Genomic DNA, 15,898 nt, shown 5'->3' on the forward strand with positions numbered 1-15,898 from the left:
CTGTATTGCAGCTCACTGACAAATCTGGAAAAAAACAGAAAAGAATACATACAGCTACCTAGTATTAGATATTCATGATACAGGAACTGAAACTCAATTTCATTAACAGGAAGACAGCTGCTACTTGCTTCAACCTTCAAAAGGAAAAGAAAAAAGTGGCAGTTCTGTAACCAGTGTCAAACACACAGGTAAAAAGCGTTCAGAGATGTGTATTTGAATTTGGTAGGCAGAATCCTTTAACGGCATCACCCACCTTGTATCTGAAAGCCCATGATGAACGCTAAGGCAATGCAGACCACCTGGATAACCATTTAACCAAACAGAATGGAAATAGGATGACCTAAGAGAGCAATGGCATTTCACTACTTTAACAAAATTGATTAAATAGCTTTTAAAAACACGTGAACTTATTACTAAGTTCTTCCAAGAGGATCGGTAAGTATTTTCCTTAATTTTATTTAAATAAAACATTCAGGGTGAATTGGACAGGGACAGTGGATAGACGATGAAACAGGTTATCTCCCTATGCCTTTTCTTCTTTGAGGTGTCTTGGCTATGTGTACACTCACACAACTGGTACCTGCATGCAAGCATCTATAGCTGGAGAATGTTTTAGCTTGGCAGTACTCATAGCAGCACATTCCTGTACAGGCACCACATGCACTGCATAAAAGAAGCCAAAAGCCTCTCAACCAAAGAATGTGAAATTTAAATCAAGACTGAGGAAGGACAGTGGTGAAAACACTCATAAGACCTTACATCTCAGAGAACAATAATTACAAGTAGGCAATCTGCACTACATCCTTGAAATATCAAATTTGGTTTACTTATACTGTTAGTGATTCCAACCACTATGCTGCAAAAATTGTCTGTAGAAAAGTCCTCAGACTCCTCAGTTAAGAGCTCTCCCAGAGACAGTGCCGCTCTTTGAAGCCTTGGTGGGAACACAAGGCTCGCTCACAGCATGACTGGAATTCCAAGCAGCAGCTCCAGAGACACCAGCTGTGGGTAAGTTATGCAGAGAAGTCACCAGCATTATTTGGCCCCTAGCAGAAGGAGCACCAGTAGAAGGGGGCAGGGATTTTTTTTTTTTTTTTAATAATAGAAAACATCATAATCTTTGTTCCAAGATCCAAAGTGGGTAAGAGCAAGGCAGCAGTAAGCCCCTCAGGGTGCTGAAGAGCAAGGCACAGCCTCCCGAGCAGCCTTGCACAACCCTGCTCTGATCTGCTCAAATGGGCTCTTTGCCAGGGCTAATAAGTTTTGAGGACTTGACCTTGCTCTGAATAGTTGGGCATCTCCGCCCTGCCCTCCTGGACCATGCCATCATACCGGTAAAGTTTGTTTGTACTTGTTCTTCGGGATATCCCAAGTACCCTCTGTAGAGTAATCCTGTTATTATCCTGAAGCACCTGCATAGTCAGATGGGAAAAAATGCACCTACAGAACAGCGGGTCATTCCTGCCTTAGGCTATATTGTGAAATGGGCAAGTGCTCTGCTCTGTAGTTCATGTGAAGAGAACACATCATTTAGAAAAACAACATTCCAGAATAAGAATTAAATGTAGTCTGCCATGGGAGAAGAAAACCATGAAGAGATTGCATCTCTGTAGTAAGAAGACAAGGTTTTAATCTTACTATTTAATAAAAAAAACAGTGAACCAGAGAAGAGAAGTCTCCCAACTACACTGGGCAGAGATCACTAATCATTTCATGAAGCATTTTACTGGAAGTATAATTTCATGTGTATATTAAAGCAAAAGGTTCTGAGTAATTGCAGCTCATGAAGGACAGGTTGTTTTATAATAGGAAAAATTTAATACAGGCATCACATGGCTGGTTCAGAGAGGAACTCTACCTAGCTGTGTCCCATTTCCAATAGCAGTGAGTCTGATCGAGCTACAGAGGAGTAATCTGAACCTCAGTCCTGCCCCATGGGGACAGACAGTCAGATCTTGCATTCCAAGAAAAGGGCACTAGAAAGAAGTCTTACAAAACGAAGATAATGAATGCCTTCCCTACAAAGTACTGAGTTAGCCAATTAGTGGCTGTCTCCACCCATGAGCTATTATAACTTCATGTTCTTAGTATAAAAAAAGATTGCTATGCTATCTAGAGTACTTGTGGATGCATACATCATCTGTTTGTTATCAACTTTTAGAATTCTGCTAATACTTATGAACATCTCTTAAATTGTACTCTTAAGTGACCAGAATGAACAAATATCCTAAGACAATACCAACAATATTTTAATAGCATACAAAATTATCATTGCTCACCTCAGCTAGAAGAGACTGACAGACTGTAGTTTTTCCTCTACCTTTCTACTTTAAATCTCTTCCACAAAACTCAGGTACCCACAGGGAACACACATATTCTAGTCATTTCTTTCTCTAGTAAAGTAGAAGGCAGCTGTGGACATAGGCTTCCTAAAACAGCAACCGTGACTTTCAGAGAGGACCGATGTGATATTGAATAAGAATTTCCCGCCCACGGCTACCAGAGATTTTCAAGTCTTTACAGTAGTATAATCCAATGATCAACCACAAAAAACAGTATAAGACAAGACAGTGATCTACTATTTATCTGACAGTAATAGGACAGCAGGTGTTTTTCTACAAACTAGGCACTAGATTCTGGGAAAGTCTGGGTCTGAAATCTGTAGCTTAGTTATTATATAACTAATAATAGTTAACAATGAGTATAGTTAACATGAGTATAAAAGCCACGTAAGAGAAATGCAGTTTCCTTCCCACCATTCCACTGGTGGAATCGCCTACAAACAGAAAACTAAAAAAGTCTTAAAACTTCACACAAGCAAATTCTTTCCTTTGTACTGAATGGACATGCTGTACTCCTACTCTCTCACACAAGAAGTTAAGAGCTTCTTTATATTTCAAGCCTACTCTGTTTCTCTCAACAAAATATAGATGAAAGGGACGTGTGAATTATTAACAGATGACAACAGAGAACTAGCCAGGTATTTTAAACACTTCTGTCTCTCCTTCCCACATGAATTCCTCAATACTGCAAAGTAAGTCTTCTTACTTCTTCCAACCTTTAAATGCATAATTAGAGCTGATTAAATAACTTGCTGAGAAGTAAAGAATTTATTGCATTCCCTCATCTCTCCTTTATTTCCCTGGCAGAAAGTCTGACCCAGTCATCAGTCACACTGGGATTTGCTGTCTTTTTCCAATCAGCAGATAGTGAATCAAGTAAGAGCCTCTTCCCCTCTTGATATCTTTTCAATACATCATACAATCTAATGAAAACAGAGATACTATTTTATTTCTGAATTGAAATAGACATATAACCAGGAAATTGAAAAAGAGCTAAAGCATTTGTCACGTTAAGACATTAACCATTGGCTTAAGCTGAAAGCAAATCTTGTACATTATAAGCAACTTGGTAGACCCGTCCTCCCTCACTCCCCAAAAAATGCCACCAACAACAAGGCGAACAGAAGGACACTACATTAATCCAGCATCACTGCTTCATAGCATGCTTGGTATTTCTACATAGGTACAAATTTAATACTGCTTGAGTCCATTTGCATCATTTAACTCAAATGAATATTGAATTTGTCAAATAATCTCTGTAAGTCCAATACAAGAAATAAAAATGAAATAAATGTAAGTTAGTATCAGTGCAACTGACAGATGATAATATTTGACAATTAATATAGAAAAATCCATTGAAATTAGAACTACAGTAGCAAGCTTTAAAAATAGCAAACTTTTTGACAATGCTGAAAAATAATCAGGATGATCCTACATGAACACATGCTTATTTACTTCAAAATTACTTTACTTACTTACTTAACTTCATTTACTTCAAAACTCAAATCCATACATTCCAAACTTTCACAAGTTACAAGGACCATCGCCAAAGGTAAAGATAAGCATTGTGTCTGAAAATAATCATAAACTAGGGGGAGACAATTTTCCCATTGCAGTGCAGATACCTCCCAGTGATGCTACAGGGAATTACCTGCAAGAACATAGAATAACCTTTTTGGTTTGGATTTGACACATGCTGTTTATTACAACTCCCATAAAAATGGACAAAAGCAGCACACAAATTAGCAGCAGCTCCTGCTTGAAAACAATAAGCACAGCACATTCTCCCCTCAGCCAGCTCCCCCTTCAAAGTATTCCAGAGTAAGCCACAAAAAATTAACAATGAGCTTTCAAATGACAGGACATCATGTGCTCCATAATCTACAGAATCAGTCAAGTACTTACAAGGTTTCTTAAACAAATTGATCATCCCTACAATTTCAGACGAAGTCAGAGAAACTCCAGACTTGATCTTCTCTGAGGAAGAAACAAAAGCCATGAAAATCACCAAAGACAAGAGTTTGTTTGGTATTTTGTGCTTTTAAGAGAACTCTAAAGGACATATTGTAAAATGAAAATAAGCTCGTAGGAACAGCCTTACAAATCAAGTTGAGCATGTATTTCAGCACACTGCTTTTATTTAACACTCCTCCTAAGTCCTTTTGAAACAGCAGTTTCCCAGGAAAAATGCTAAGGGAGGTTTTAACTAGCAAGAGTCAAGGTGATTTCAGATTGATCAGTAAGACTTTCTGACTGATCTTTCATGTGACATTCATTTGCTACATTAATTTATATAGCTACTTTTTGCTCAATCTTCCCCAGCTATGAAGCCAAAATACCTTACCTTTTCCAAGGGCAATAAGGTATACCTGGAATGCAACTCTTTATAGTTGCTATGAATCAGCACCAGCAGTTTTTAAAAGGCCAGAAAAACACAAAGTCATTATTTACCATCCGTGTTTTCAACTTTGAAAGAGGAGTTAAATGTCAATAATGAAATCTTGAAATCTGGGGGCCTGTGTTTGCCAAGAAAAATTGTGCTAGACACTTGTATTTTCTGAAGCATCCTATAATACCATGAAACTGAGACAGGAGTTAAGCAGTCTGTATTACCCACATAAAAGAAGCAACAATGATGCAATTCCTTCTAAGAAAGCAAGAAAGTTTTGAATATAAAACCTAACAAAGACTTCACTATGCAATTCTCAAACATCACAATCTGAGCCAAAGACCACTACAGTACTTCTCTGTGCTCTGGATCATACTCCCCAGGGCTTCAGTAGCTCCTGTTGCAGAAGATTCAGTCTTCCATGAATAGGTCTCTGCAAACATGATTTAAGGAAAAAAAAAAAAAACTTATGCTAGAGCTAGGCTCCCAGATCCATAGTTCGGAATATAAAGAAGTGGTCTAATCTTCATATCTCCCAGGACTCAAGTAGCTTCTAGGGTAGTAAAATCCTGTACAGACTATTCCTTTTTAGTGTTCTCTTTTCAAGTCTTGCACTATGTTTGTTTAAAATTATCTGTTTTACAAGTTTTACCCAAAGATAATTAATCAGCAACAACAAGTACTAGAGTGGCCTTTACACCCAGGTGTTTGAACCAAAAAGTGCTTCTCACAAAACTCAGAATATTTCAGAAAGATTATATCTTTTTAATGTGAAACCAAAACAAGTTCATCTTATGGTTTAATCAGAGCTTCTTAGCATTTGCATACCAATAGTGGATACTTTTGAACTAAGTAAGATAAAGCCTTTGACAGAGTAGAATTTTAATTAATCCATTGTACATATTGCGTTCAGTAAGATATGATTTCTTGAATCTCTCTCTGCAAGGTCAATTAAACACATATTATTAGCTTATTTGGAGAAACAATTAAGAAACCCTGGCTGCTTAGTGGCCTCATTTCACTAAGTTCTGAAAATACAGACACACTGATGATCACTCCCCCAAAACATAGGCAGATAAATGGGATGGAAGCAAATATAAAGAGATGAGGATAAAAAAGAAAGGTGATGACAAAAAAAGTTGGAGTAATATTCTCCTGTCCCCCTCCCTTCTGAGGTATCTCACACCAAATTTCTCAGCAGATTTTTCTCGATTATGTTTAATAACGACTTTAGGGACTTTTATCTTTAGGGACATATTTTATTTCATTAATGAAACATTCTCAGAAGCCAAGAGAATGACTTTAACTCAATTTCATTTTTAATTAAAAAGAGCTAAAAAGAAAAAAGAAAAGAAAAGAAAAGGAAAAACTACTCTGGTCTGATAAAATGCATGGCATTTTGACCCACCTAGAAGAACTGCTTCCTCCATTCCAGCAACTGACAGAACAAGATTCCCTAAAGCAAATAAATTCACTTTACCCAGCCCCCCTCCCACAGCACTACACACAGATCTAGCATCAGCTCCCAACAGCCAGCAAGCCAGGATTAATTCAGACTATGAGAGCTTATGATAAGGCTCAGGATTCATTAGAAAGACTGCATGGCTACTTGATCAAATGCTCTATGGATAACAACTGTGGTCACTGCTCTGGAGATGTTCTGCAGCTATTCAAGTCCTTTGCAGTTTTATTATCTCAAACCCCAGAATGGAGATTCAACTTGGAAAACAACAGATGAACAGTACGATAACGAAAAGCGCACATGTCAAGAGCTAGCTCCTAGAAGCACTACGCAGTCCTATTCAAATTTTGCACCAGTTTGTTTTTCCAGACAACTTGACATTTAGTCCTTTGTATTGCAATGATCTGGTATTCTATCTGGAGAGGCATGAATGACCAGGCCCAGCAGAAACAATCTCCTAGCCAGGGACAATTAGTACAGTGTTCATCATCCCACAAGGTTATCAAACAACTTTTTGCAACAGCAGTTGAGGAACAAAATCACTCGGACAACAAACATGAAGACAAGTGGTGGACAACTCTTCTATAACAAAGGGTTAGAAACCACTATTCCTATAACTTCCTAATACCAACATTATTATCTGATTCCCTCCTCCCCCCCGACAAGTGCTTGTCACCAATACTACAACCTTTCTCTGACTAGGCATTTAAGCAAAGATAAAAACTGAAACACAAGTTTTTCTTACATATCAAAGCATTAAATGAAGGAGGATCAAAAGGTGAATTGAGTAAACTCTCTGTACAGTTAAAGTTCAAAGAGAGAAGAAAGCATTCTTTTTCTCCATTGATTTACATGAAAATAGGTTTTAACAGTTGAAGAATGTTATGAACTAGACATTTAAAAGGTTTACATTTTCTTCTGCAGAAAATAACTTACATTGCTGAACATGGAAGTCACATGCACAACATCTGAAAAGGAGACAGACAAATATCCTATCTGTAACCTGAAATATCCAGGGCTGCTAAAGCATTTCCTTGCGCTTTCTTGAAAGATTCCCTCAAACACAGGGGATTTTCACCATCTTATCACATATCCTAGGCAGTGGCAACATGCTCCATGCACATTTTCTCCATCCCATCCCCTTATGAGTGGGCTTAGCCTCTTCACAGGGGCTCTGTGAAGCCCTTTTTTCTCTAGCTATTCCTCTGTCTCCATATGTGCTCCACAGGTCTGAGGTCAATACAAAAAATGTATTGTGTCAAGGATTTCTCAAACTAGGCTGGGAAGCAGATTTTCATTTCTCCAGAATCATGGAGGCTTCTCTGGGAAAAAATAATCCAAGCATGAGGTTCAGGAAACCTCGAGGAATGAATTGAGCATCTTCAGAACTTCTTCACAGGTTTTCAATAGGATTTAGTCATGAGAATAATTTTAAGCCCATCATTTTGCTGAACTGGAAGCTGCTGGAAAATCCTGGAGTAGCTTTTCTAAAATCAGGAATGCAGGAAAGATAGTACATTTGAAACTGGTGGTAGAAGGAGCAGCAACAAGGAGAATTCATAAATATATGGTCAGAAATACAGTAATTGATGCCAAGCTGAAATTTGTTCTCCCTCTCACCAGCTTAGCTGGCTTCATATTTCATCTTGATTTATTTTCGATATGATGGGTAATCAAGACAGTGGGATTGCTAAAACCTTTTCATACATATTTGTAGATATCAATCTTTATTTCTTGCTTCTGTACAAAATGTAACAAAATGTACCTCTTTTTTCTTCTATTATACCTTACCTTACATCTGATGCACTACAGGTTATTAGTGCAATCTTATATTCACAGCATGGGCACTAGACTTTTACTCAGGAAACATGCTTGGTCAGCAGACTTACCTGCTGGTTAAAAAAGTCCAGATTATCAATGCAGTCAAGTTCTCCATGCTACATAAAGTCAGTGGAAAATATTGAAGCTACTAAGAGAAACCAAATAAAAGGGAGTGATATATAATGAACTAGGCAAAAATGACTCCAGTAGAAGCCAGGAAGTTTCAGAATGATAAATAATGATGCAAAAGATGGGATGTATTATTTAGACAAACCATGTCCCATGGGAACTACTCTGAGGCAATAACGGGAGCTCTCAAGCAACACAGCTGGACTCCCATCTCTCATTTGCCCTTTAAATGCTGGAGGCTCACATCAAAAAACTCTCGAGTTTTTCTTGATAACAAATATGATAAAGTGTGGGATTTGCTAGGGAATTTACAGTCATCCACTTCTAATCTGCTTGCTAAACAAACTCCATTTGGTAATGACCAGCATGGCTGCCTGGTGCCCACTAGGTGAACTTTGAGAAATTAATTTTTCAACTTCTTTGCTAGTGGACAGGTATCCCAGATAAGTGGTACCAATAGCAATGTCCTTAGCAGCAGCAGAAATGAAAAGCATTGAAAAGACCAGACTCTCCCTGGGGATGCACACCTCTCTCCAGGAGTGAGCACTGATTGTAAAGCACCTACTCCCCATGATGAGCTGTTCTGAGGATAAACAGAGAACTTAATTTACCAGAGTTTTCAACACAACACCTCTCTGAAGCATTGACTTAGTGCAAACAAAGACAAAATGGTGATATTGAAGGCCTTTACCAGAACTCCCAGCTGGAAAGAAGCATCTCTCATGTTAATCAACATCCTTGTGATTCACAACTAAGCTACTTCAACAGGACATTTTATCAAAATAAAACCTGGCATATGTCCCTTCTTATCTCATTAAGCCACAAACCCTCTGTAATCTTACTCTGTTATTGTCTTATCTATGGGCAGCTAAATTTCTGCCAGGTTGCCTCAATTAACCAACTTATGTTGCCATGACTTTGACATTTAAAAAAATTCTGTTACACAGCCAGCACAGAAATAAAAACACCAGAGCAGCTGAAAGAGTAGAACCAAATAAAAAGTGCTACAAAAAAGAAACAGATTTGAGGATAATGAGGTCACCTCACACCTCAGCACACAAGAAGTTATTCTGTTCACTCAAATAACTTCACATTCAGTAGCAGTCACAGCACAAAACACCACACCATTTTAAAGAGACAGAAGCATTTTCAGTCCTGTGGCACATAAAAACAAATGAACGCAGAACAATACTACAATGTGTTACTCTTCAAGCTTTCTCCAGGCTTTATAGATGAAGAGAGAATTTAAGAGGGAGAAAAGTATTCTCCCCACAGAAGGACCCCTGACCTCAATGTATAGTTGCAGCTCCAGGGCTTGGAGCAATCCTAGCATTTATGGTGCTTCAAACAGATCTTTGTGCCGTCTTATCGCCTGCCCCACTCACTCCACTGTTGCTGTGGTGACAGTACAAAAAAATCTCATCAAGTATTTTGGCTTTTTCAACCCTCTCTTATTACATATACCTGCAGTTTCTTCATTGTGTAGCAAGGGAGAGATGTGGTATTAGCTCTCCACCAAATCATCAAGTCACGCAAAAGCAGAGCAGCAATTCACTGCCACCATGTCTGGTGCTAGGAGTTCGCTGGAAGCGTGGAGGAGGACAGAACTGGTGGGAGGCATGAAGGAAAGGAGATACATGTTAAGGTGACTGAACAGGAACGAACAGCTGACAAGTGGAAAGGAAAGGGAGAGGAAAGAAAAGTGAGGGATTAAGACAAGATTAAAGAAGGCTGAATATTTATGGGATTGGTAATATTCATGGGGCCAGGAACTGTTCTTTAAAGCAAACAAACAAACCCATGAAGACCACAAAGACTATGCTTTTCTGATATGGAGAGAAGAGTGCAGCAGTCCATAGCAAATATAAGCAAGTTTTAGATGTCAAAATTTCTCAAAATGCATGACTACCTACTGAGCTACAGCATGATACTGTGATCCCTAAAAGGGAATTTATGCAAGTAGATACAGATTGAAATCACTGACTCATCCACTCTGGGACTTTAAGGCAAACTGATGAGCTGACTGAAGGAAAAGAAGGGGGAAGAAAATAAAGGGGAGGAAAATAAAGAAGGCAAAGGTGGTTTAAACTGGATTAGCTAGATATGAATCCTAAATAAAGATTAAAATCACTGCCTCATGGATTTGGGGACTTTAGAAGTCAAGGTCATGAAATTTGCAGAAAACTGGCAGTTCATGTTAGCTGTAGTTCATATGATGACATATATAGGAGGGACTTTCAGGAATGTTTTAACTCTTACGAGCTACCAGTTTGCAGTTCTTCCAAGCTTTTTAAAACCATAAGGAGAAACCAACATTTACAGCAGGCATCTGAAAATCCCTGTTCCCATTTCACAATTAATTCAGCTGATAATAATAAAAACAACAAAGTCTTTTCCCACAAGGGAGATACTTGTTTCTACTATTTACGCAGCCCCACAGCCATCAACAGCATCAAACACTGCTAAGACAGACCAGTAGTCTGGGTCTGTTCTGTTGCACTAATATGAGAAATATCATTGGTTGAATGATCTCGGGTGATCTTGCTCACCTAACTTTTTGTTAAAGGATATAGAATACACATTCTCTAAAGCCACAGAAAGCACTGTTAGCTTCAGCTTCTGCAACTAGTGCTCAGCACAGGTCAGATTTATTTGCAGATGGGAAGCATTCCAGTCTTTTCAGGAAATGTTTTATGCTTTATAATGAGTTTTAGATTTCCATAACAATGTTCAGTATTCATTCAGATGCATGAATTACATCTAGCCATACTCTCTTTCAGGCGACAGAATTCTGGGCTCTTCCATTTACAACTTTGTATAGACATCACAAATGCAATATAATTTTTCCTATGTACCTAATATGAACTAGAAGTTCTACAGCAATAGCTCACGATGAGTGCCTTTCATATGTCTGTGACAATCTTTTAAAGTATATTATCTAGCTTATTAATTCTAAAATTGGACCAGCTTCCTTAGAAAGGTGCTAGTTACCATGAGGGCAGCTGGGAACACAGCCAGGGGAAAGGAGTAAGATGTCTTCAGCCTTTTTAATAAGACTTCATAAGACTTCAGCAAAAGTAAAACATACAGATGGTACTGATTTCACTGATCATGTGTGCAGGTAAGACACCAAAACCCCAGCTAAAGAATTTAATTTATCCTCAAGCAACTTCCTGAATTGGAATCCAAAAGAATTGTTTTCCTTATAATCTAGTTTTCCAAAATTCCTTCCCATGTGTCCATCACTGAAGATTTCCTTAAGGGAGCTTCCTTCTTAAAGCTCAAGAGAGGAAATCCTATAAGTCTGTGACTAAAAAAGATTATATTTTGAATCTTTAAAGACAGTTTCCTTTTTTTTTTTTTTTTTTTTTAAATTAAAGTTTAAGTTTTGCTGTGAGCCTGTAGAGGAATGAAAGCAGTAGTGTTGTTCAGGAGGCTGCTGCTGTTCTACAGGATAAAATGTTACCAGATGAAGTTCAGATTAAGTATCAGGAAGAGCTTCTCACATATATTAAACAAATGGATACATACACGAAGTGCTAGAACATTCATCTTCACAAAGTGCTCACACTGAAATGAACAGTCCTTCACTGAAAAAAGGAAAGACAGCATAAACTGAATGCTGTATGCCTTCTTAGAGCCAGTTTCTAGGATGCTTTGGTTCATAGCGTACTAGAATCAAGCTGAACATTGCTGCAGCTTAAAATAATGGGACAAAAAAAGGGTATAAATAAAAAGGAGGAAAAATATTAGATCAAATTCTACTGTTTTACCCAATCCTTCCTTGGACAAAATTTCCACACATTTTCTCTTAGAAACGTATGGACATACTGCAAATAAGAAACAACAGTTTAGTAAAAAATGAAAAAACCAAAAACATGTAACTTCGACTCCCGATTCAAATACTTCGAACTTGCTAGGCCAAGCAATCAAACATGTTCAGACCCCATAAGAAAGCCACTGGGAGACCTGTCTGCAGTAAGAGAGAACTGCCAGACTAGCCTGGTCAGCTCTACAGTTTTTCAATACCAGAGTAGAGATTATTCGGCATAAACAGATTCCTTGTACTAAGGAACTCACGAGGGAGAAAGAGGCTTCCTCTGTAAGTAAAATGAAAATGGATTCTGTCTCTTTAATCTGCAACCAAAACACCAATTTTACAGTACCTGAATCATCAATACCCAGTACCTCAGAGTGAACATTTTGGTTAGTATCCCTTTCAGCTGCAGCCATGGCTTTTTTCAAATGTTACTGACACAAGAAGTACAACGTAACACATTTATATAACCGCTGAGTTTATGAAATCAAGTGCAAGTTTAAGCTTCACTTATTTTTAAATCACCGTTCTTCTTGCAGTGGGATGTCTTACACTTTAGCTTCCTTGGAACTATGCAGTAGCAGCATGGGAGTGAGGGTACAGGAGTCATTACACTATTAAACATTTAATACACGAAAATTGCAGCTGTGTTTTGTAACAAAATACAGCAGCACCAGTAAGTCTCACCCCCAACAAATCACAGGGCCCTGCAGTAAGATTCATGTGCAGAACGCATTTTCCATCTTATTGTCTAGATTCCTTTCTACAATAACTAACAAAAACAACTAATAGAACTCAAGTTATTTTTAATAATATTTGCAGTATTCCTTTTTAACACAATAAACAAACAGTGCTTTACAGGAACACTATATTAAACAGTACGTTAGGATTTAATGGTATTATAGTACAAAACACTGTATTAACCACGTAAATGCTGTAGAACTGCAAGGAAACATTTTTACAATTTTTCAGATTACCTTCTTTAGTTGCATGTCTTCCATACTTTAAATTTCAACAAGCAGTAAAGAACTAAATTTTAGCAGGCTCAATAACAGAGATACTTTAACTGCCTATGTTACGTAGGGATATTATTCATAATGGTACACTACATCTTCCAGATCTAGTAAGATAGGCATTAAAGAATTACAGCATTTATCCTTCTGTAAAACATACAGTCAGATTAAAATAAAAGCTTAAAAGGCTTGAAGAGCTTTTATAGTGATACCTGTCTACTTAGGTGTTGGGTATTTTTTCGTACTTTTGCTTCATCTCCAGAACCATTCTCTTTTGAGGGAGAAGTCTTATTTTTAGACAGTAACATGTGCAATGCGGAAAAAGAGTAAGGTACAAAACAGCACTATGTTACCCTGAATTACATCAACAAAATTACACCTCAGCAGGACCCCACAGTGCAAAGAACCACACAGCTATGACAGGAGAGTTAAGCTCCCCTTTCTACATAACAATAAAGATGACGGAGCTAAAGACAGACCATGTCTTGAAGACAGCTCTGCCTTTTGTCAATTCAGGCAACTTTCAATTGCAATTCAGGCAAGATTGCAGATCGTCAAGAAGATCAAGGACTGCACTGAAACATGAAGTAAAAATAGTGAAGAACGTATGGGCAGCTTTTCAAAAGTGGCGTAAGACCTTGAGCTGCGTTTCAAATAATAGAGTCTTTCAGGTGGAGAGGAGGAAAGCCACAGGGAATTTAGAGTAAAAATTTAAATCAATGAATACAGTACATAGAGTCCATCAATATCCAGTACTGAGTTTAATATGCCATATTCTAACTCTCTCTTATATACATGTGGGTGCCTTTTCCTTTTAGAATTTCCTGAAAAGTTTTACCTCTCTCCACCCCAGTGAGCCATCCAAGTCAGAACCATGGTGGTATTGAGCTGCTGAACTCCGCCAGCTCAAGAAAGCACTAAATCATATTAAAATTCAACACGTGATTCCCTGTTTTCCTGAATTAGGGCTTCTAAGAATATTTAGCCAGCTGGACACTTCAACCAAACACAAATACCACATTACCAAGGGCAAACAGGGATTCATCAGATTTGTCTTGTCCCCAAACTACAGGCCCGAATTCCTGAGTCCTCTTAGGATCCAAAATTGAACTTCAAAACTCATATCCATCTTTAATGTCAGGATAGCAGTACAAAAAACAACTGTAAGGAAGCCTTTCATTGACCCCATTCTAATAGTACTGGAGAAGCACAAATCACCTCTGCCCTCAGGTATTTTTGCTTACAGTACTCTTCATGGCTATATATGAAATATGAAATAATTATTTGATAGCCACAGCATAATTTTCAGATCACCAACATTTTTAGAATTTTCACTGTCAAAGTCCAGTAATTGTCATATGGCCATACCATGACCAGCAGCTGGATTTAACCACCCAAGTTTTCAATTTCTGCTGCCAAGTTCTGTGCAGTTCTGCAGAGGATGTAATCATTACAAACTAATCATTAACTGTGTATCAGAAAATACTTTTCATAGAACCATAAACATCAGTTCAGACTGCTGCAGCTGTCAAGTCATCTTTTTGGTTGTTCCTCCTTAATTATGGAGGGAACAGACAGGTTGGATCTTTCTAAGTAGAACACGTGATGGGGAAGGTCCTACATTTGTGGCTGCAATACGTGCAGCTGGTTTTTCTAGATGGTTTCTTCTCATGTGGTGCCAGCATGGGGCACCTCAGCTGAGCTCCAGGACAGCACAGCACCACAAGCCCCCTGCCCTGGTGGCCAGAGGCATCAAGATCTCTTCTTCATTAAAATAAGGAAATTCATTATTTGCAGAGCTGGTTACTGCACAGTGATTTCATTATTTGCACAGCTGATGGATTACTGCACAGTTATTTGGTTACACTGTCCCTTGTTTTATAAAGCCAGAAGTTGCTTTCAAAGACTTTTCCAAGCACAGAACATCTTTGTAGTCTATACTTCCACTAAAGTGGCTAAAAAAACACAAGCAAATGCATCTGTAGTCATCAGCTACTATAAGAAAGAAAACTGAATTGGATAAACAGCAAGAGAAACAAAAGAAGGAAAACAAGAAATTAATGGGACAAAGGGAAAAAACTGCTTGGAATGATACAAATGAAACCAGAAACTTCAGTAAAGCAGAAGAGAACAAAGGTTTTTCTATTCTCCCACTTATTTGAAAAATGAAAACAAAAAGCATGCTTGAAGGAAAACTGAAGCCTTTGGACAAACAGGACAGGACCACCAGTAAATACGAGCCTGAAGCTCTAGGCATTTAAACCTAGAAAATCTGAAATGGTAGAAGGATCTACAGAAAATCTATGTATTAAAACAAATAAAAGAATTGGACTTAAAGCAACTGTTCAAAAATTGACTAACATAAACATATACAGATAATTTACAATGAAGAGAATCATATGCATAAAGCAAAATCTCTACTTATAGTACAAATTATTCCCTATTAAAGTTTTGCTCCTATTTTCTGTAGCAAAAACTAGAGTATTCTAACAATGAAATACGGGGGCAGGTTATGAAAGAACACTGGGTACACTGTAGGAAAAAACTGGCTTTAATTCTCTTGGAACAAAAATTATATGCAAATTCTATATAGAAATGTATGTGTTGCATGCTGTACTTATGAAATTCACATTAACCAATCTGGAGATGATATTGTAACTTGCCACTCTCATAGCCTGTTCTTGGAATATTTGTATTTTAAGTCCCAGATATTTTATTGAGGCTACGCAAAGCAAAAAAAATATGCTATTTGAAAAGCTACCATGCTGCATGCATAAATGAAGTCTATTTAAAGGGAACAGAAGATAGCTCAAAATCTATAAGCCTTACGCACAAATGTCACGAAAATGCAGAGTTAGAGAGAGCAGTTAGAAAGCATGTGGCATTCACAGAGCATTTTCCATTGGTGGTGGCACAATTGGCATC

The 15,898-nt window shown here is 37.9% G+C and overlaps 1 protein-coding gene across 1 annotated transcript in view; it reads right to left on the minus strand.

Annotated features, from left to right (window-relative positions):
- Positions 1–15,898, minus strand: part of CRACD (capping protein inhibiting regulator of actin dynamics) — a 138,988-nt gene that overhangs the window by 58,462 nt on the left and 64,628 nt on the right. The window contains exon 3 of the mRNA XM_026093775.2: positions 4,248–4,319. Coding sequence (XP_025949560.2) covers positions 4,248–4,272 — 25 coding nt within the window. The 5' untranslated portion in view covers positions 4,273–4,319. The remainder of the gene's footprint in view (positions 1–4,247; positions 4,320–15,898) is intronic.

Source organism: Dromaius novaehollandiae, chromosome 4 (assembly GCF_036370855.1).
Source record: "Dromaius novaehollandiae isolate bDroNov1 chromosome 4, bDroNov1.hap1, whole genome shotgun sequence".
Classification (NCBI taxonomy): Eukaryota; Metazoa; Chordata; class Aves; order Casuariiformes; family Dromaiidae; genus Dromaius; species Dromaius novaehollandiae.